This window comes from Rutidosis leptorrhynchoides, chromosome 5 (genome assembly GCF_046630445.1).
Source record: "Rutidosis leptorrhynchoides isolate AG116_Rl617_1_P2 chromosome 5, CSIRO_AGI_Rlap_v1, whole genome shotgun sequence".
In the NCBI taxonomy this organism is placed as follows: Eukaryota; Viridiplantae; Streptophyta; class Magnoliopsida; order Asterales; family Asteraceae; genus Rutidosis; species Rutidosis leptorrhynchoides.
This window is the reverse complement of record NC_092337.1, coordinates 450698747-450723189: the sequence shown is the minus strand read 5'-3', so window position 1 is coordinate 450723189 and position 24443 is coordinate 450698747. Positions and strand designations below refer to the sequence as shown.

Below are 24443 nucleotides of genomic sequence, written 5' to 3'. Positions count from 1 at the left end.
AGTACGTTATAGTTAAGCGTGCTCGGGCGAGAGCACTACCAGGATGGGTGACCTCCTGGGAAAGTGCTTCTCGTGTGTGGTCGCCAAGAAAAAGCCGTGCGCCTGCGGGCAAAGCGGACAATATTGTGGTCATGTTAAGCTGGGGTGTTACACATGATACATGCTTCCGCTCATTATTTTGATACTTGCATTGGATGTCGAGTATATATGCATACAAGGAGCGTCTTTTGGCTACTTTTAAATTGTGTCGCATAAGTTTCATTTGTACTTAAAATTTTGTATCGTAACTTGTGGTGGAACTATTCTTGTAAACTTTGAACAATCTTTACATTTGAAATGAATGCGACATATCTTTAGGTCAAACGTTGTTTTAAAGACTTATGACCACGTAACGGGACCTAAGTAGACGGCGCCGTCAAACATGATTTGGTCGGGTCGCTACAGATGGTATCAGAGCGTTGGTTGTAGGGATTTAGAGTTCATTGGTGTCGAACCCGAGTCATAGGGTACATTAGTGAATCTAGACTACAACCGGCATATAGACCGAAGTAGGAACTACTTGACTATTTGTGCATTATACTCGAACTCTCCTATCATATCTAACTCTTATTCGATCTTGATATCACGTTGTTAAATTTGATTGACACGCCACCTTGACTTTATGAAGTAGTGTTAAATGCACATGTGAATCAGGGTAATATAATTTCCGGGATTATATTACGGTGGTTCACATGGACGTTCCGACATTATGACATAAAGAATTTAAGGTGGGTTAAGGAAATTTTATCTTTATCTTTATTCTATATCACGGTTAGTATTATTGAGAATACTAATCAATGATATTCTTGTGTCTTGAAGGAACAATGGCTCCTCGTCGTGTACGCCGCAATGAAACTCCCGAACAAGCTCTCGAACGGATGATAGCCACCGCCGTAGATGCGGCCATGGCCGGTCACTCATCCAACAACAATAATAATAACAACCACAACAACAACAACAACAACAACAACAATGGAGCCGGAAACTCAAACGAGGGATGCTCCTATAAAGCTTTCATGGGCTGCAAACCTCACACTTTTGATGGAACCGGGGGACCGGTCGTGCTCACCCGATGGTTTGAGCAAACGGAAGCCGTCTTTAGCATAAGCGGTTGTTGGGACCAAGACAAGGTCAAATACTCCACTCACACCTTCGCCGGTGTCGCTCTTACATGGTGGAATACTTATGTACAATCGGTGGGTACCGATGAAGCTCACGCCCTCTCTTGGGCCGACTTGAGGGAAAAGATGATTGTCGAATATTTCCCTCGTGAAGAAACCCGAAGGCTCGAATAAGAGCTAAGAACTTTAAAGGCGATCGAAAATGATCTCAAGGCTTACAATCAACGATTTTCTGAACTAGCCTTGATGTGCCCAAATCTTGTGAACCCCGAAGCTTTAAGGGTAAAACTTTACATGGATGGTCTTCCAAAGAGTATCAAACACGGAGTAATGTCATCCAAACCCACTAATCATCAAGAAGCTTTGAACATGGCCCGCAAATTGATAGAAACGGTTGACGAAATCGTAATTCCGGCACCTAAGGCCGAGGATAAATCGGGCGGCAACAAAAGAAAGTGGGAACCCTCCCAATCAAACAACAACAACTTTGCTAAGAAGCCTTACACCTCCGACGACAAGAAGGGTTATGCCGGGAACCTACCTCTTTGCAACAAATGCAACAAACATCACTTTGGCGAATGTAGTAAGTTAATTTGCCACCGGTGCCAAGGAGTTGGTCATAAGGCCAAAGATTGTAAAAGTGCCACTCCCGTCGCTCGAAAGTGGCCCAATGCACCAAAGACGGGCACTTGTTACGAATGTGGCCAAACGGGTCATTATAGAAATGCATGCCCAAAGAAGAAAGATAACCCCAATACGCGCGGCCGAGCTTTCAACATCAACACCGAGGAAGCCCGGGATGACACTGAACTAGTCACGGGTACGTTTCTTCTCAACAATTCTTATGTCTCTTGCTTATTCGATTCGGGTGCCGATAAATGCTTTGTATCCAAGACTTTGACTCATTCTTTTAGCACTCCACCTCTTCCATTAGATACCACTTATACCATTGAAGTGGCTAACGGGAAACTATTAAGTGCCGACACATATTACCGAGGGTGTACGTTAAACATTTTGGGTAAGGAATTTGAAATTGACTTGATACCCATGGAACTAGGAAGCTTTGATGTAATAATCGGTATGAATTGGTTAGTCAAAATGAAATCTCACATCCTTTGTGATCTTAACGCAATCCGAATTCCTATCGAGAATGGTGAACCTTTGATTGTTTATGGCGATAAGAGTTGCACCAGACTCAACCTCGTTTCGTGCCTTAAAGTTAGAAAACTACTCCGTAAGGGTTGTTTTACGATCCTTGCCCACGTTAAGAAAGTCGAGTCCGATGAGAAGCATATCGATGATGTGCAAATTGTTAGTGACTTTTCTGATGTATTTCCCGACGAATTGCCGGGTCTTCCACCTCATCGACCGGTTGAATTCCAAATCGATCTTATTCCGGGAGCCGCACCCGTAGCACGTGCACCGTATAGACTTGCTCCATCCGAAATGCAAGAATTGCAAAGTCAAATCCAAGCACTACTTGATCGTGGTTTTATCCAACCTAGCCATTCACCATGGGGCGCTCCGATTTTGTTTGTTAAAAAGAAAGACGGATCCCTACGAATGTGCATTGACTATCTTGAACTAAACAAATTGACGGTTAAGAACCGATATCCTCTTCCTCGCATCGATGACCTCTTTGATCAACTACAAGGGTCTTGTGTATATTCGAAAATCGATCTCCGCTCGGGTTATCATCAATTGAGGGTTAAGGGGGAAGATGTCTCCAAAACCGCTTTCCGAACTCGTTATGGTAGTTATGAATTCCTTGTCATGCCATTTGGTCTCACTAACGCACCGGCGGTGTTCATGGATCTTATGAACCGCGTGTGCAAACCGTATCTCGATAAATTCGTTATTGTGTTCATCGATGACATATTGATCTATTCTAAAAATGAAGAAGAGCACGAACAACATCTCCGACTTGTGCTTGAACTCTTGAGACAAGAACGACTTTATGCCAAATTCTCCAAGTGTGAATTTTGGTTAAAGGAAGTTCAATTTCTTGGTCATGTTGTAAGTGATCAAGGTATTAAAGTCGATCCCACGAAAATCGAAGCCATTAGTAAATGGGAGACTCCTACTACTCCTACTCACATTCGTCAATTCTTGGGTCTCGCCGGGTACTATCGTAGATTCATCGAAAACTTCTCTTTGGTTGCACGTCCTCTAACCGCATTGACTCACAAGGGAAAGAAATTCATTTGGGCGACCGAACATGAATCCGCATTCCAAATCTTGAAAACGAAGCTAACCACCGCTCCTATCTTGTCACTTCCCGAAGGCAATGATGACTTTGTTGTATATTGCGATGCCTCGAAACATGGTTTTGGGTGTGTATTGATGCAACGAACGAAAGTCATTGCTTATGCTTCTCGACAACTCAAAATTCATGAACGAAACTATACGACACATGATCTCGAACTCGGAGCCGTTGTCTTTGCACTTAAAATGTGGAGACACTATCTTTATGGAACCAAGAGTACTATCTTCACCGATCACAAAAGCCTTCAACACATCTTCGATCAAAAGCAACTAAACATGAGACAACGACGGTGGATTGAAACTTTGAACGATTACGATTGCGAGCTTCGTTACCATCCCAGGAAGGCAAACGTAGTAGCCGATGCCTTAAGTCGAAAAGAAAGAGCGGTGCCTCTTCGTGTCCGAGCTTTAAACATCACCATTCACACCAACCTTAATAGCCAAATTCGGGTAGCCCAAGATGAGGCTCTCAAGGATGAAACCTTTCACACGAGCTCTTGAACATTCTCGTCTCTCGATTCGAAATTAGGGAGACCGGACTCCGATATTACGCCGGAAGGATTTGGGTGCCTAGTTATGGGGACCTACGAAGCCTTATTTTAGATGAAGCCCATAAGTCACGATACTCGATTCACCCCGGTGCCAATAAGATGTACCACGACCTTAAACAACTATATTGGTGGCCGAACATCAAAAGGGACGTAGCTACTTATGTTTCCAAGTGTTTGACATGTTCCAAAGTCAAAGCCGAACACCAAAGATCGTCCGGACTACTTCAACAACCCGAGATCCCGCAATGGAAGTGGGAAAGGATAACGATGGATTTTATCACCAAGCTACCAAAAACGACGGGCGGTATGATACCATTTGGGTTATTGTTGACCGTCTCACCAAATCCGCACACTTCCTTGCCATGAAAGAAACGGACAAAATGGAGAAACTTGCACAACTTTACATTAAGGAGATCGTAGCCCGACACGGTGTACCTTTATCGATTATCTCCGACTGAGATGGCCGTTTCGTTTCTAGATTTTGGCGTACTTTGCAAGAAGCATTGGGAACGCGTTTAGACATGAGCACCGCATATCATCCTCAAACCGATGGACAAAGCGAACGTACAATTCAAACCTTAGAGGACATGTTACGAGCTTGCGTGGTTGATTTCGGAAAAGCTTGGGACAAGCACTTACCTCTCGCCGAGTTCTCTTACAACAATAGTTATCACGCGAGTATTAAAGTCGCACCTTTTGAAGCGCAATATGGCCGAAAATGCCGTTCACCTCTTTGTTGGGCCGAAGTAGGCGACGTACAAATCACCGGACCCGAACTCTTTCACGAAACCACCGAGAAGATCGTTCAAATCCGAGATAGGCTTCGGACGGCCCGGAGTCGTCAAAAGTGCTATACCGACAAAAGACGCAACGACCTTGAATTTCAAGTCGGTGACCGCGTCATGTTAAAAGTCGCACCTTGGAAGGGTGTAATCCGTTTTGGGAAACGCGGGAAGCTAAATCCACGGTATATTGGTCCTTTCGAAATCTTGGAGCGTATTGGAACCGTTGCTTATCGTTTAGATCTTCCGCCTCAATTGAACTCCGTTCATCCTACCTTCCATGTATCTAACTTGAAAAAGTGTCTTGCCGAACTCGATATCGTCATTCCTCTCGAGGAACTTACTATTGATGACAAACTTCATTTTGTGGAGGAACCGGTTGAAATTGTGGACACCTCCGTCAAGACATTGAAACAAAGCCGAATCCCGATTGTTAAAGTCCGTTGGAACGCCAAAAGGGAACCCGAGTTTACTTGAGAAAGGCAAGATCAAATGCAAAGGAAGTATCCTCATCTATTCGTGAATTCGGAAACACAAGATCTCGAGGAAGAAACAACGACTACTACGCCTACTTAAATTTCGGGACGAAATTTCTTTTAAGGAGTAGGTAATGTAACATCCCGCCTTTTTCCATTTACTTTTCCGTTATATTAATTTAAACTCCGTTATATGTTTATAACATCTCCCGTTAATACGCGTTTTAAATTACCTCGTTTAGGTAATTCACGCACCCGATCCAAATTAGAGGGACTAAACTTGCCAAGAGGCCAAAGATTTGACTAGGTCAACTAGTCAAACCTTCAACCTCCTCCTCTCATTTCAACATCTCCATCTTTCTTCTACTCCTTTTTTTTTCTCTTAAGAACACCAACAAGAATTCATCATCTAAATTCGGATTAGGAAGCTAGCAACAAAACAAATTGCAAATTCGTGATCCTTGCATCTTTCTCTTCGATTCCATACCGATTTCATTACATTTGGGTAACTTTCTAAAATCACTAGATTTTGTGTTCTTGATGTTTTTAACTTATAAAAGTGTTAATTAGTGTCTATGGCTCAAGTCTAACATGAATATATGATTTATATGCTCGATCTCGTTGTTTTAGTGTAACTAGCATGAACTTGAATTTTGGTGTGTTGTTCTTGAATTTAGGATGATCATATGTTGTTAGATGTTAAAAGTTGATGTTTTAATTGTGTTACTAGCATCACTAGCTTCAATTTGATGTGTAGGTTGCCTTAGAAAACTTCATGAACTTGATTATTGATTTTGGTGAATTTGGGTTAGGGTTTGATGAACTTGAAATGGACTTTTGATGCATTGAATGCCATGGATTATTATTGGTAAGTGTTTAGTTGGATTGTATGCTTGATTACCTTCGAAACGGCATACCATTCATGTAAATTGGTTCCCCGAATCATTGAATTGCATTTATGAACTTGTATGCGGTTAATGTTAAGCATTAGATGCGGTTGTGGTTGTTGTAATAGGTAGATTGATTGATAAAATGTGTTTAGTTGTTTTCCTCGTCAAATTGCCTTCCCAACGGTATAAGATACTTGTCTTGATTGTTTGCGGATCATAAATGGTGATTGTTTGAAGTTAGGTTCGTGCATAAAACTTAAAAACTGCTAGAATTCTCTGCACAGGTAATGGCGCGGCGCGCCATATACCCGCGCGGCGCGCCAAAGTGGTCTGTCCAACTTTGTCAATTTTCGAATAATGTTTGCTATGCTACGCACCTCCGATTCACATGTAACTTGTTCTAACATGCTCATACATGATTAAAAACCTCAGAAAAATAGTTCGGGACCCGACCCGAACGTGTTGACTTTTTCGTTGACTTTGACTGACCAAAGTTTGACTTTTTGTCAAACTTAACCAAATGATTATGCAACCTTCCTAACTTGTTTATATACTTGTATCTTGCATGAAACTTGACAATTTGATTTCACATGCTACATAATCGAGTCGTAACGAGCCATAGGACTAATTGAACATCTTTGACCTATCGTGTTTACCGTTATTGATACGACCTATTTGTTTAGGTCAAGACTAGCACTATCCTTCGCACACGTTATTTTGTGAAGTACTTTTCGTACGTGCACTCAAGGTGAGATCATAGTCCCACTTTTACTCTTTTGCACTTACATTTGGGATGAGAAAAACATAAACGTTTCTTTTTACTAAGTGAACACAAGTACAGGAAAACAAACATTCTACATACGAGTTTGAACAAAAATGCTCAATTCGATTATCATTAGTTACACTTGCCGGGTGTAAGCGAGAACTTATGTTATATGGCCATATGGGTTTGACAAACCCTCATTCAAACGGTTCGCTACCGTTTACGAATGAAATGTATTTTCGAGAAACAGTGTATGTTCTAACACTATTGTGATGGGGTTCTATGGAAGGAATGTTAAGCATTGATAATTGGGTGCTCGTGAAACAAACTTTTGGAATGTATTACTATTATCTCATGGTTGCAAATCTTGTGGTTCACTTGTACTTACTTACTTAAACCTATGATTTCACCAACGTTTTCGTTGACAGATTTTTATGTTTTTCTCAGGTCCTTGAACGATACATGATACATGCTTCCGCTCATTATTTTGATACTTGCATTGGATGTCGAGTATATATGCATACATGGAGCGTCTTTTGGCTACTTTTAAATTGTGTCGCATAAGTTTCATTTGTACTTAAAACTTTGTATCGTAACTTGTGGTGGAACTATTCTTGTAAACTTTGAACAATCTTTACATTTGAAATGAATGCGACATATCTTTAGGTCAAACGTTGTTTTAAAGACTTATGACCACGTAACGGGACCTAAGTAGACGGCACCGTCAAACATGATTTGGTCGGGTCGCTACAAAGTGTCTCTTCTAAATGTTCATATTTTCGTGTGATCTTGATGCCGGAAAAAAAAAATTCCAAAAAAAACGAATTTTTTTTTTTTGCTTCCCCCCGTTTCCCTCCGATTGGTTACTTCCCCATTGATCCTGCCCATATATATATATATATATATATATATATATATATATATATATATATATATATATATATATATATATATATATATATATATATATATATATATATATATATATATATATATATATATATATATATATATGTATATATATATATATATATAGATGGATCAAATGGGAACTTTTTTGTGTGAGTACCCTAAGAACTCAAAAATACACTGAAATTTGAGCAAAAAAGGAAAATTCAAGCAAAAAAGGGAAATTCGTGCAAAAATGGAACATGGGCGAACAAAAAAGAGCAATTCGAGCAAAAAATGGATAAGGGCGAACAAAAAAAGTGATATTTGAACAAAAAAAGGCGGGCGAACAATTTTGTGTTCTTCATTTTTGATAGTCGAACAAAAAAATGTAGAACACACGTGTGACGATCGCTCCAAATCCATATGGACGAACACGTCATTCATCGATTTCATTGCGAGGTATTTGACCTCTATACGATCGTTTTGTAAACATTGCATTCTTTTGAAAAGGCACACCATAAATGAATATTTAAATCAAAGGTTTTCGACATCTGATGATTTCTACATATAGACAATCACCGTAAATAATAGTTTACAATAGTACTTCCGTTGACAATGCAGTCAAAATAAGATACATGGTGATGATTTGGTGAATGCAACGTTTCCTTGAAAAATATGCCATGTAAGACTCCATGCATATAGCTTGTCTAACATATAAGCAAACAGCGGAAGACTTCTAGGGAACCTGAGAATAAACATGCTAACAAGTGTTAACACAAAGGTTGGTGAGTTCATAGTTTTAATGTTTTGCATAATCTGTACATAAAGGTGGATCACAAGATTTCAGTTCTTTCATCCAGAAACGTTTATCAAAATATTCTACGAAATTGAGCACCCTGGTAACTAAACTTGACGTATATATAATTTATACCCTTTGTATAATCATCTTAATAATACATGCAAAGCAACGTGTACGCTTCTCAAATAGCATACGTCCGTTAAAAGGCCAGCGCTCTAGCTCGGACGGGGATATCAAGCCCTATGGATCCATATACAATTATTCACGCCCACCAGTCCATATCCTATGTACTGGCAGCTACTAGTTACCAAAGCTAAGGGATTTTCGGTTTAACTCAGCGTAAAATTTAGTATGTACTTGTGTCTTATTGCGTTTAAAATAAATTGCATGTATTCTCAGCCCAAAAATATTTAAAGTATTTAAAAAGGGATCTATAAACTCACGCATATAATTATTGTAAAACAGTTAATAAAGCATTTGCATGTATTCTCAGTCCCAAAAATGTAAAGAGTAAAAGGGAATCAAATGAACTCACCTTAGCAGCATATAAAGTCGTTCACCAAAATGTGACCGAAACTCGGATTACCAAATAACTGTAGATCTCAACCTAGAGAACATATGTTGGTCAATAAATGTCTATCAAGCTAGGTCAGGTCATAGTGTATCACAATCCTAATGCTCGAGATCGACATACAAAAGTTATCCAAAGTCGTTTCAAAAAGTCAATTTTGGACATTTGTTTAACAAAACGAGATGTACCTTATATAAGGATTCATTTACTCGGTTGGTAATATTCAAAAATCCAATTTATCAATCTCGTAAACAAGTTGTTTAAATCTTAATTGCAGATTCAAAAGCAATTTCAATTAACGTCAATCGTAATTCAGTTGATCGTATCTTTTAATCTGTTCATCGAAACTATTCGATATCTAAATGAAACGTTATTGATTTTCGCCAGCTTTCCAAAAACATGTATATCATATACCTTTTACCAGTAATATATGTATTTAATTAGTGATTCATTATAAACTGTTTAACGACGAAATTAGTATACAAGCATGCATAAACATATATACTCGGGCACTAGACATGTATACACTATTAATATATAAAAGATAAGATATGAATGCTCACTTATCAATATTGAGATTCAATATTGCAGGAAAGTACGTAGACGCAACATAGATGATAAACACTAGGTTGACCTTACGAGCATAACTCTCGAACAATACCCATAACCTCCATAGCTATAACCCATAATTTCCTTAACTCTATCCCGCTCGAAAACATATTTTGAAAGTGACACGCTCATGACCTCGTCGTAGTATTTTATCTATAAATAATAATAATACTCATAACCATAAGAATAATAATAATAATAATAATAATAATAATAATAATAATAATAATAATAATAATAATAATAATAATAATAATAATAATAATAATATATATAGAGAGAGATATCGAGAGATAGATGGATAAAATCATTCACAGAACCAGAAATCGATCGAGCTTTTATAATGTGGCCTGGATTTTGATCCCATGCGATCGCATGGAATATGTGAGGGGAACCCATGCGATCGCATGGCCCCTGGTGACAGCTCACATTATCTTGTTTTCTTGCTTGTCGACATATTTTTTTAATTATAAATATAATATATTTAATTTATATAATTAATTATATATTATATTAAATTCACATGCATAGTTGACTTGAAATTTTTGTTCCGATAAGTCGTACGTTGTTACTCGACTTATGTCCCGGTTCCGGTTTCTCGAATGTCCTTTCGTACGCTGAGAAAACTTGCGTTTTACATTTCGTGACTCGTACCTTTGTTAAAATATAGTCTTAAATTATCAATAAACTATATCACTCAAAGTGTATCTTAAACTTTCGAGTGTTTTGGTCATTTACTTCTATAAATCATTGTCTCGTAGTATATACATATACATATATACATTTTTATTTTGAAATAGCTTTTTACTGTAGCAAAGTTTTTTTACTGTAGCAAATAGTGATTTTTGAAAACACTGTAGCTTTTCGGGTACTGTAGTAATTCGAAAATACTGTAGCAAATTAGTGTTTTACTAGTTCATCTTAAACGTTTTAGTTAACTTATCTAAATATCAATCGAATCAATAATCAAATGTTACTATCGTTTACTAAATAACTTGAAATCATATATATATATATATATATATATATATATATATATATATATATATATATATATATATATATATGCACATTAAGTTATATATATATTGTTCGTGAATCTTCGAGAACAGTCAAAGAATAATTGATTACATGAATATAGTTCCAAAAATTTGAGACTCAACATTACAGACTTTGCTTATCGTGTCGAAAACATTAAATCATTTAAAGATAAAGTTTAAATTTGGTCAGAAATTTCTGGGTCATCACAATAACTACCCGTTAAAGAAATTTCGTCCCGAAATTTGAGTGAGGTCGTCATGGCTAACAATAAAAATGTTTTCATGATGAATATGAGTTGATAAATAGAATTTTATTACCGTTGAATAATATGGATAAAACAATCCGATTTCTCGAAGCGTATGTGAGAAGTTATCGTAAAAGAGTGAAATGAAAGAATAGAGATTCGTCTTAACTTTTGACGTAGTTACGATTGATTTCCGGAATTTAAAGAATAGAAAATCTTCATAATCTAAATAAGATTTGATTCTTCGAAATTTAAGGAAATTAAGATTTCCTTTAAATGCGTAGTCTGCCTCGATTGTTATGTATGATATTTTGCTATAAATTAACCACTTTCGTTTCATTATTTTCACCACTCCTACATCTTCTTCCTTATTTCATACTTCCAAAAGATTGTGAAATGCTTAATCCAGTTCTGATTCTTGATATTTTCTTGGCTATCGTATCCTTCATTCTTCTTTTTCATCTGCCACCAGAGGAAGTTATTTTCTTCTACTATTACCTTGTGGTTATAGTATTTTTTATTCTCCTATGTCTTTATATTGCTATACGCATTGATATACACGGTTTGTAATATATGTGTTGTTGTCAGGCTTTATATTTTCCCTTATATTTAGGAGCTCCATGCTTTCGTTTTTCCTTCCCGACTTCAAGTCAAACGAATAATGGTCCAGAATTCGTAGCTATACATTTCGGAATGAACATAGTTAATGTTCTAAGAAAGAATTTGTAATGGCACGATCTTAATTTGTCAAATTACCAGAATATCTGGAAAAGACCGAGTCATCAAGAAAAGTATTTTCTGGATATATTTAGAGATTAAATAGAATGAAAGAGTTATGTAACATGGTTCATGATGAGGGTGTGATATGTGAACCTTTATCACGTTCCATTAGAAACTCAGCATGACTTACTGTAATATAATCACGTTGATCAAGTGTTATTATATTATACTAACTCATGCTTCAATTCCCAACATTACTTCAAAACATCTATTTTTCGAATTTTTCAGATTTTAGAAACTAAAATAGTTTCTTTTATGATGTAACACAGATAGCGCGAAGAGATAAATGATTTCAGATAAGAATGGTTATAAAAAAATATCTTCAGAAATATGGAGGATATTTATAATGGAAGATACGATGATATCTTAGAATTTCTAATATCAGAGGATGATGAGGAAAATCTGTCTGTGAAGGTTTAGATTAAGAAGTAAGGTTCTTACTAATGGTTTCAGCAGATACTGAATCATTTGGATTCTTTGAAGGCAGGTTCAGTCTTTGTGATTTATCCACAACCTCCTTCATACTTTGCTCAATCCGTTTTTCAGTTCCAAACCTTCTCTTTTTTTTTCTCAGCTTTACCACCATACTATTCTTTGTCATCAAACTTTTGACTGTTAAGGTCGTTTACAGTTTTTGCTGCTTCATCAGCATTGTTCCAATTTCAGAGAACTAGTTCATAGTTTGGGATGTTTTTCAGAAACTTCACATTCGAAGTATGTAAGTCTAGAAGATAGACATTATATGTATATATAACTGTTGTCGTAAAAAATGCTGCGAGATTCAAAATACTGATTTCTAATTCCCGGTGGTTGGTATGGCAATTATTGTTACAAGATGTGGATGAGTACATGATAGAGTTTCAATGAGTATAAGGATTTTTCGAAAGGTCAAGGATTAACAAAGTTGTTGGTAAATTTACTGCTAATGTGGTGGAACATGAAAGGTTCCCCGGTAACAAGAACGTATATGTCAAAGTTACAATAAGGCTAATCTGAAAAGTCGAAGTTGACTGGTTGGAAGTGTGATAAAACTGGATACTTTGTAAAGGATTGCAAGATTATTTTCGGTAATAACAATGCTAAAGGATCTTTCACAGTTTTGAAGTCAAAGTATAGCTTTGAAAGATGTTGAGATCTAAGAATGATGTCACTTGTTAAATCTTGACTTGGATTTCGTTCTGTTAGGATATATAATTGAATTTGTATGAAAATGATTGTATATCGCTGTGAGTATAGTTAATAATTTTTGAATCAAAGTTGAAGAATGTATAGTGTAACATATTAATTGTGAACTTATATACTTCCCGAGTATTACCTACCCGTTAAAGATTTCACAAGTAATATTTTGTACCAAAGAATTTTCATTACAATCTTTATGAAAATATATGTATGTATATTTTCTTCAGATGTAATACAGATTTAATGAGTTAATATCATATTAAGCTCATTTGATTTTTGGCTTGAATTAGAAATGAAAATTCTCTAAAACATTAGAGATCATATAATCTGCGCGGAATATTTCACTAATGAAATCAATACTTCATTATTTATTTTTATTGATATTCCTTGGTGAAGGATGTTGTTGCTCGTGGAATTTTTTGTGAACCTTACAAGGCACAGATGATGTTTTCTGGAAAGTTTCAGGTACATCGAAAATGAAAGTGTAAAATCAATCATGTATTTGAATAATACACTTGATTTATTATGAAATGGAATCTATTAAGTCGAAGCAGAGATTATAGTTAACGATTGTTAAGTCATTAACGAAGGATGTATAGCATATTAGTAACATGAGCTAACCGAGTAGTACCTACCAGTTAAGATTCACATGTAATAGCTTAGTACGAAAAGATTTATTTTGATTTCAAAATTCATATATATTAAATATACATAAAAAATTTTCAGGGGAAATGAGTTAATACTTCATCGGTTATTGTTGCTGGTATTTCTTGGTAACTACGGTGCGTATAACGTTGATGCTCGTGGAACAGATTGTGAAGTTGAGGTTTGCGATGTGGATGTTGGTGGTGGTAATGGTACTGTTGGTGTTGTTGTCGGTGGTACTGTTGATGCCGGTGATGCTGCTGGTGCTTGTAACCTTTGCACCATATTCTCCAAAGCCACTACCCGAGCGCGAAGCTCGTTGACTTCTTCTACTACACCGGGATGATTGGCGGTTCGGACGAGCGGATGAATAAGATCCAGAATTTGAGATAGTATATTATCGTGACGAGATACTCTGGAAATGAGAGAGAAAATGGTGTCTCGAACAGGTTTGCCGGTAAGTGCTTCAGGTTCTTTGCCAAGAGGGCAATGTGGTGGATGAAAGGGATCACCTTCTTTTTGTCTCCAATAATTAAGTAGGCTACGAACCCATCCTCAATTCATCCAGAATAGGTGATGGATGATTGGTTGATCCATTTTGGTTACACCGTCTTCAGAATTCAGATGAATATCCATATCGGAATAGCTGTCGGAGTTTAAGGAATTTGAACTAGATACGAGATCCATCTTGTATAATTAGAGAGATGATTTTTGATATGAAATAGATTATAGAATTTAGATTGGTACTCTTCAATACATAATTTACATATGTATATATAATACCAAAATTCCATAAATCACGGAGGAATTTTCGGAAGATGTCAGGAAAAGTTTACAATAACAGATACGCTAAGATATGAATTTTGTCTATACACTATCTATGCAATCAATGCAATAAGATGCGTTTAGACTTAAGATGATAGAAAGGTAATTTCTGACAAGAAATGATAAGCAAAACTTTTGATATGCAGATACAGTCGAAGTCCAGACGTACTAATGTATCCTAACAACTATCAGTTAGACACACTCATGCAAGACCTGGTTCACTAGGACCAACGCTCTGATACCAACTGTGATGATCGCTCCAAATCCATATGGACGAACACGTCATTCATCGATTTCATTGCGAGATATTTGACCTCTATATGATCGTTTTGTAAACATTGCATTCTTTTGAAAAGGCACACCATAAATGAATATTTAAATCAAAGGTTTTCGACATCTGATGATTTCTACATATAGACAATCACCGTAAATAATAGTTTACAATAGTACTTCCGTTGACAATGCAGTCAAAATAAGATACATGGTGAATGCAACGTTTCCTTGAAAAATATGCCATGTAAGACTCCATGCATATAGTTTTGTCTAACATATAAGCAAACAGCGGAAGACTTCTAGGGAACCTGAGAAAAAACATGCTAACAAGTGTCAATACAAAGGTTGGTGAGTTCATAGTTTTAATGTTTTGCATAATCTGTACATAAAGGTGGATCACAAGATTTCAGTTGTTTCATCTAGAAACGTTTATCAAAATATTCTACGAAATTGAGCACCCTGGTAACTAAACTTAACGTATATATAATTTATACCCTTTGTATAATCATCTTAATAATACATGCAAAGCAACGTGTACGCTTCTCAAATAGCATACGTCCATTAAAAGGCTAGCGCTCTAGCTCGGACGGGGATATTAAACCCTATTTATCCATATACAATTATTCGCGCCCACCAGTCCATATCCTATGTACTGGCAGCTACTAGTTACCAAAGCTAAGAGATTTTCGATTTAACTCAGTGTAGAATTTAGTATGTACTTGTGTCTTATTGCGTTTAAAATAAATTGCATGTATTCTCAGCCCAAAAATATTTAAAGTATTTAAAAAGGGATCTATAAACTCACGCATATAATTATTGTAAAACAGTTAATAAAGCATTTGCATGTATTGTCAGTCCCAAAAATGTAAAGAGTAAAAGGGAATCAAATGAACTCACCTTAGCAGCATATAAAGTCGTTCACCAAAATGTGACCGAAACTCGGATTACCAAATAACTGTAGATCTCAACCTAGAGAACATATGTTGGTCAATAAATGTCTATCAAGCTAGGTCAGGTCATAGTGTATCACAATCCTAATGCTCGAGATCGACATATAAAAGTTATCCAAAGTCGTTTCAAAAAGTCAATTTTGGACAGTTGTTTAACAAAACGAGATGTACCTTATATAAGGATTCATTTGCTCAGTTGGTAATATTCAAAAATCCAATTTATCAATCTCGTAAACAAGTTGTTTAAATCTTAATTGCAGATTCAAAAACAATTTCAATTAACGTCAATCATAATTCAGTTGATCGTATCTTTTAATCTGTTCATCGAAACTATTCGATATCTAAATGAAAAGTTATTGATTTTCGCCAGCTTTCCAAAAACATGTATATCATATACCTTTTACCAGTAATATATGTATTTAATTAGTGATTCATTATAAACTGTTTAACGACGAAATTTAGTATACAAGCATGCATAAACATATATACTCGAGCACTAGACATGTATACACTATTAATATATAAAAGATAAGATATGAATGCTCACTTATCAATATTGAGATTCAACATTGCAGAAAAGTACGTAGACGCAACAGAGATGATAAACACTAGGTTGACCTTACGAGCATAACTCTCGAACAATACCCATAACCTCCATAGCTATAACCCATAATTTCCTTAGTTCTATTCCGCTCGAAAACATATTTTGAAAGTGACACGCTTATGACCTCGTCGTAGTATTTTATGTATAAATAATAATAATACTCATAACCATAAGATTAATAATAATAATAATAATAATAATAATAATAATAATAATAATAATAATAATAATAATAATAATAATAATAATAATAATAATAATAATAATAAAAATAATAATAATAATAATAATAATAATATATAGAGAGAGATATCGAGAGATAGATGGATAAAATCATTCACAGAACCAGAAATCGATCGAGCTTTTATAATGTGGCCTGGATTTTGATCCCATGCGATCGCATGGAATATGTGAGGGGAACCCATGCGATCGCATGGCCCCTGGTGACAGCTCACATTATCTTGTTTTCTTGCTTGTCGACATATTTTTTTAATTATAAATATAATATATTTAATTTATATAATTAATTATATATTATATTAAATTCACATGCATAGTTGACTTGAAATTTTTGTTCCGATAAGTCGTACGTTGTTACTCGACTTATGTCCCGGTTCCGGTTTCTCGAATGTCCTTTCGTACGCTGAGAAAACTTGCATTTTACATTTCGTGACTCGTACCTTTGTTAAAATATAGTCTTAAATTATCAATAAACTATATCACTCAAAGTGTATCTTAAACTTTCGAGTGTTTTGGTCATTTACTTCTATAAATCATCGTCTCGTAGTATATACATATACATATATACATTTTCATTTTGAAATAGTATTTTACTGTAGCAAAGTTTTTTTACTGTAGCAAATAGTGATTTTTGAAAACACTGTAGCTTTTCGGGTACTGTAGTAATTCGAAAATACTGTAGCAAATTAGTATTTTACTGGTTCATCTTAAACGTTTTAGTTAACTTATCTAAATATCAATCGAATCAATAATCAAATGTTACTATCGTTTGCTAAATAACTTGAAATCATATATATATATATATATATATATATATATATATATATATATATATATATATATATATATATATATATATATATATATATATATATATATATATATATATATATATATATATATATATATATATATATATATATATGCACATTAAGTTATATATATATTATTCGTGAATTTTCGAGAACAGTCAAAGAATAATTGATTACATGAATATAGTTCCAAAACTTTGAGACTCAACATTACAGACTATGCTTATCGTGTCGGAAACATTAAATCATTTAAAGATAAAGTTTAAATTTGGTCAGAAATTTCCGGGTCATCACAGTACCAACCCGTTAAAGAAATTTCGTTCCGAAATTTGAGTGAGGTCGTCATGGCTAACAATAAAAATGTTTTCATGACGAATATGAGTTGATAAATAGAATTTTATCACCGTTGAATAATATGGATAAAACAATCCGATTCCTCGAAGCGTATGAGAGAAGTTATCGTAAAAGAGTGAAATGAAAGAATAGAGATTCGTCTTAACTTTTGATGTAGTTACGATTGATTTCCGGAATTTAAGGAATAGAAAATCTTCATAATCAAAATAAGATTTGATTCTTCAAAATTTAAGAAAATTAAGATTTCCTTTAAATGCGTAATCTGCCTCGATTGTTATGTCTGATATTTTGCTATAAATTAACCACTTTCGTTTCATTATTTTCACCACTCCTACATCTTCTTCCTTATTTCATACTTCCAAAAGATTGTGAAATGCTTAATCCAATTCTGATTCTTGATATTTTCTTGGCTATCGTATCCTTCATTCTTCTTTTTCATCTGCCACCAGAGGAAGTTATTTTCTTCTACTATTACCTTGTGGTTATAATATTTTTTATTCTCCTGTGTCTTTATATTGCTATACGCATTGATATACACGGTTTGTAATATATGTGTTGTTGTCAGGTTTTATATTTTCCCTTATATTTAGGAGCTCCATGCTTTCGTTTTTCCTTCCCGACTTCAAGTCAAGCGAATAATGGTCCAGAATTCGTAGCTATACATTTCAGAATGAACATAGTTAATGTTCTAAGAAAGAAATTGTAATGACACGATCTTAATTTGTCAAATTACCAGAATATATGGAAAAGACCGAATCATCAAGAAAAGTATTTTCTTGATATATTTAGAGATTAAATAGAATGAAAGAGTTATGTAACATGGTTCATGATGAGGGTGTGATATGTGAACCTTTATGCAATTTTTAATGCAAATTTTTTGGTTTTTCGATTTTGCTCCGGTGGAATTTTTTTCCCCTAAACCCTTCATATTTTGTCCCAAAACATTCATATTTTACCCAAAATTTTCGTATTTTGCACAAAAATCTTCAAATTTTGCTAAAAAAAACTCTATATTTTGACCAAAAACCTCTATGTTTTGCAAAAAAAAAATCCCTACATTTTAAAAAAAAGATTTCGCCCCCGGTGAAAAAATCTTTTTGGGTCTGCCACTGACTACGGAGTATTATATTTCTAGGAAACTTTTCTGGCATATATTGAACCTTTAATATCGACATCTACAAGTTTGTAAGTATATATGATATGTATGTAATATGTATGTATTTGCCAAATAAAATAAACAATATTATAGTACATGTAATATATAATGATGATGATGATAATCAAAATTTCATGAAATATATATATATATATATATATATATATATATATATATATATATATATATATATATATATATATATATATATATAGGGGAGGGATCCACTGAGAACTATTCTACTGTGAGAACCTGAGAACTCAAATTCGAGCAAAAAAGTGACGCGGTCGAACAATTTTGAATGAAGTCGAACAAAAAATCAAAAGCACAAAATCAATTTTCGTTCTACATTTCTGTTCTACATATCATGTTCTACATATTTTTGTTCTAATTTCCTAATTTTTGTTCGAATTCCTCCATGTTCTACAAAAATGTAGAATCTAAAATTTTTCGAATTTCACAAAATTTGTTCGAATTTCCCGTTTTTGTTCGGTTCTACAAAATTGTAGAACGAAAATTAGTTCCAATTGAAGCATTTTTGTTCGAATCATACATTTTTTGTTCGAATTTCACCTTTTTGTTCGAATTTCACATGTTTTTTTTTAAATCAACTTTTTTTTTTGATTTAGCCCGATCTAGAGTTTATGGTTTAGGGTTTTCGGGTTTACTCCGTAAACCCTCAACCCTCAACCCTAAACCTTAAACCCTAAACCCTAAACCCTAAACTCTAAACCGTTCGTGTAAAAACTCATTCTAAACCCTAAATCTAAACCCTAAACCCTAAAATCTAAACTCTAAAACCCTAAATCTAAACCCTAAATCAAAACCCTAACTTAATTTGATGAAATTTGATGTAGAACAAGTGTAGAACAACATGTTCTACATGCTGTTCTACATCATGTTCTACATAAAATGTAGGACTAAGCAAACAATGCATCTAAAAGACAAAAAAATTAAAATTGCTCGACTGTGACAATTTTTTGTTCGGCCGCGTAATTTTTTTTTGCTCGAATTCCTAGTTCTCAGAGTTCTCATTCTAAAAATGGTTCTCATTTGATCCCTCTAATATATATATATATATATATATATATATATATATATATATATATATATATATATATATATATATATATATAATCATCATAATTTATTGTTTTTCAAAAGCCCTTTTCTCTACCACTATTTCAGAGTGGGATATATCTTTGAGCTTACCTTTTTCCTAGGTTTTTGGGTTTCATATCATCACTCTATTTTCACATGTTCTTGCTTTTTAACACGAACAACAAATTACATAAATACATAAAGGGTCAATCTCCATCCACTCATATCCATCCATCCACCACTAGCTATCGATATATCTCATGTTCTTTAGGGTTTCTCAATAACAGAGAAATTATCATTATTATAATATAATAATTAATCAACATAAAAAGATTCTTCCTTTGCATGTTTTCTTGAATCTTTGGTCCTCAATTTCATCATATCATCATCATCATGATTATATGATGAGTACTTGAAATGGTTGAAGAAGAGAAGAGTATTAAAGAAAGCAATATGATGGTTGGAGCATCCACAGGGTTTGATCCTTACAATAATAATAATAATCATAATCATGTTAATTCATCATCAACTAACCCTAATGAGTTCTTCAACTTTGAACATCACAGCTCAGTGAGTCACAACTCGGATCTTTTCTGGAAACATTCTTCTTCACCTTCATCTTCTTCCAAACCTCTCATAATAACCGGAACCGGAGATTTCGGTCAGTTTGATGAATCATCTCTTCAAAGATGTCTTTTAATCCCATGTGAACCAAATGAAAGACCAAGTCAAGGTCTTTCTTTGTCTTTATCTTCCACCAATCCTTCAACCATTGGTATACAACCATTTGAGCTTGTAAGACCATCACAAGATCATCATCATCATCATCATAATCATAATCATACTCATAATATTAATACTCATCAAGGATATTTTGGGAAACCTTTGAATATGCATGAGCAACATGATATTATGAATAGTGTTTCAAGTAGTTTTCAACATCAAAGTGCACAGTATATGAACATAAGAAGTTCAAGGTACTTAACCTCTGCACAAGATCTCCTCAATGAATTTTGCAATCTTGGTACAAATAAAAAAGATCATTCAAAGGCAAAGGCTCAAAGAACTAATCAGTGGCAAGATCATGATAATGTTAATGCAGGTTCTTCAAATAGTAAGCCTTTAAATTCTCTTGAATTTTTGGAATTGCAAAAGAGAAAATCAAAGCTACTTCAAATGCTAGAAGAGGTATTAATTTCTCAATTTTGTTTGTATTATTTAAATAATTGTAAATTTAATTTTGTATTTTATGTACCAACTGATGAATACATACAACTCCAGTTTAGTTTGATATTTTTGTAAAGCATCTTTTATTTTCTTTAATTTGATGAAAAAAGTTTTTTTTTCTTTTCCTTTCTGTTGAAATTTCTTATCTTTTTATTGGATTTCAACTAATTGAGTGACCACGAGTCTTTCCATTAATACCCACATGGTGTCAAGTTTGTTGCTTCATTTAATCTAAGAAGACCATTATTATTTTGAATATATGTTTTGTTTTTATTTATTAATAAGTGATAATTGATTAATTTGTATAGTTACATATGTATTTATATGTGATTATTATTATTAAATATTCAAGAAATAACATGTTGTTTAATTTTGTTTTATCATTGGAAATAGGTGGATAGAAAATACCACAATTACTGTGATCAAATGAAGGCAGTTGTTTCATCATTTGAAGCAGTAGCTGGTAATGGTGCAGCAACTGTTTATTCAGCCTTGGCATCAAAGGCAATGTCAAGACATTTTAGGTGTTTGAGAGATGGAATTGTAAGTCAAATTAAAGCTACGAAAAAGGCGATGGGAGAAAAAGACATTTCTGCCCCTGGTGCCACAAAAGGAGAGACTCCTAGGTTAAGGCTTCTTGATCAAACTCTAAGGCAACAAAGGGCTTTTCAACAAATGACCATGATGGATAGTCACCCTTGGCGGCCTCAACGTGGATTGCCTGAACGATCTGTTTCCATTCTTCGTGCTTGGCTCTTTGAACACTTTCTACACCCGTAAGTTACCTTCTCTCGATTTCCGCAACGCAAGGCCTCTTTCTTTCGTAGTAGTTCATTAATTAAAATATCCAAATGTTTATTAAGACCCTTAAAAAAATGACTCAAGAAAACTAAATAAAAAATTTGAGAACTTGTGGGGACTTTTTCCATCTATTTATTATACAATTTACATTTGCTTCAATTCTTGATAAATTTCATAACAATAGTCTTTATATAAGTGCCAAAATTAAATGATTGGATGTTGTTGAAGAGTTAAAGTTGGGTTAATTAGCTTGAAAGATAATTAAAAAGTCATTTGAAAGATTTCTTGTACAATCTCTCCTTAATCATTAGGTTGTTTATATCACCATATATTGATTCCTAAACTCATATTTGTCATATTATCCCAACAAAAAGTTTATTTTATCTCTTGGGGGCCTTCCTTTTATGTTTGATAGTGTATATGATTCCTACTCATCTTTGTTTTAGGGACCATATAAATGTGCCCTTCTCTCTAGTCTCATCCACATAATTTATTGTTTTTATCATGTTTCTTTTCTAGTTTTTATTTCATTATTGCATAAATAAGTAAAGCTTTAAATATATTTCATACAATACTAAAGTTGATATTGCTTAAATTTGGTGTACCATGTTAATTTTGTTAAAATCAACATCATATAATCCAATTGATATGCTGATTATAGCTATTACAAAATTATTTCAGGTACCCTAGTGATGTCGATAAGCACATTCTAGCTCGCCAAACCGGTCTCTCAAGAAGCCAAGTAAGTTGATAATATCGTAAATTGTCTTTTTCATAAGATTTACTTTACATATTTTATCTTCAAATAACGCATGATCACTTAGAAAAAAGCAACTCTTATAGTCACATGGTACATTGCCGACACCTTTTCTAGTACTAGTGATAGATACTTGTGTCATAAACACAATAAATAGTGTTTTTTACAATCAATTTAACTTTTTCTTGAACATATTTTAAGGTTTCGAATTGGTTCATCAATGCAAGAGTTAGGCTATGGAAGCCCATGGTTGAAGAGATGTATGTAGAAGAAACAAAAGATAACGAAAATGAAAACATCGAAGATAGTTTAATATCGGATAGATTCAATGCTACCATTGATGAAAACACAACAATCCTACCAATGGAGCAAAAACCAACGGTCGATCAACTTATAAGGCGAGATTCTGATTGTCTTTCGTCCATTATCAATCACCATGATCATCATACAACAAAAAACCTTGATAATGATATTCAACAAGGTTATGCAAGGGTCTCAAATGACCCTTTTGGTGTAGTAGAGCTTGATTTTTCAACATACAATCACAACTTTGGTGGTAGTAGTGGTGGTGGAGGTGTTTCTTTGACGTTAGGGTTACAACAACACGCCGATGGTGTGGGCCCTAGTGGTGGGGACGGTGCTGGTGAGGTGTCACTATATTACCCTAGAGACCATATGGAAGATTGCCAAACAGCAGTACAATATTCTTCACTTTTGGAAGGTGATCAAGGACAAAATTTGCCATATAGGAATTTAATGGGGGCACAACTTCTTCATGATTTGGCTGGTTAGGAAGCTATATGTATTTTCTTTTAATATAAGTTTCAAATTTTATATTTTATTTTTAAAGAAAAGCATATCTATATGGGGTTTATATATTGGGTAAAATTGGTATACTTGATTGGGGTTAGGTTAAGTTTTATTTATTTGTCATCAACGTTTGAAACTTTTTGTTGATATATTGGAAAGTTATATTAATGTGTAATTAATTTCATTTTGCATGTAAAGAATTATGGAAATTTCTCTTTGATTCAATGCGGTGCAAGTATATACAGCTTCCTTTTCTAGGCATCTAGATTCGATTTCTATAGTGTGAGTAAATAATTGGCTCTACGTGTTTCCACTTTAATCTTTTTAATCGATTATGATTCAAATTTAATATATTTTATTTATATATTTTATATATTAAATTATTACGGAGTACTCCGTATTATTTTAATCGATTTTACAAACAATTCTTTGTTATAAAAGTAATAATTGGATGATAATTTTATTATTATTATAGATATTGCATAGTATATTTTTTTGAGTATAAATAGGTGTGTTGAGTTAGAGTTTATTGTATGTATTTTTTGGTTAACAAAAACACTCTCTCTCTCTAGATTCCAAATGCCACCAAACTCTCATTGTACATTTTTCTATAAATAAAAAACCAATTACTCATACCTTTTTGTTCAACCTTTGTTTTCTCCGTTTTACAGTATCTCTATCTCTATATACTTTCTACAGTCAAGAACCACTAAAGGTAGTTATAAGCCTACTGAATTATAACACGTTATCAGCACGAAAAGCTTAGTGTAATTAAAAGATATCTCAAACGATCACGAATCACTAATCAAGGTATGAAATTATTAATAATTTTCAGACTCGAATATATCAAATTTTGGACTACTAACATTTATATTTATGTTATTTAA

At 34.1% G+C, this 24443-nt stretch overlaps 1 protein-coding gene across 1 annotated transcript; it reads left to right on the top strand.

Annotated features, from left to right (window-relative positions):
* The first annotated feature begins 20033 nt into the window (after nt 1-20033).
* Nucleotides 20034-23740, top strand: LOC139846873 (homeobox protein BEL1 homolog). The gene is made up of 4 exons (XM_071836419.1): nt 20034-21149; nt 21582-21964; nt 22671-22731; nt 22948-23740. The coding sequence occupies exons 1-4, from the start codon at nt 20379-20381 to the stop codon at nt 23536-23538; spliced, it is 1806 nt and encodes a 601-aa protein (XP_071692520.1). The 5' UTR covers nt 20034-20378; the 3' UTR covers nt 23539-23740.
* The last annotated feature ends 703 nt before the right edge of the window (nt 23741-24443 follow it).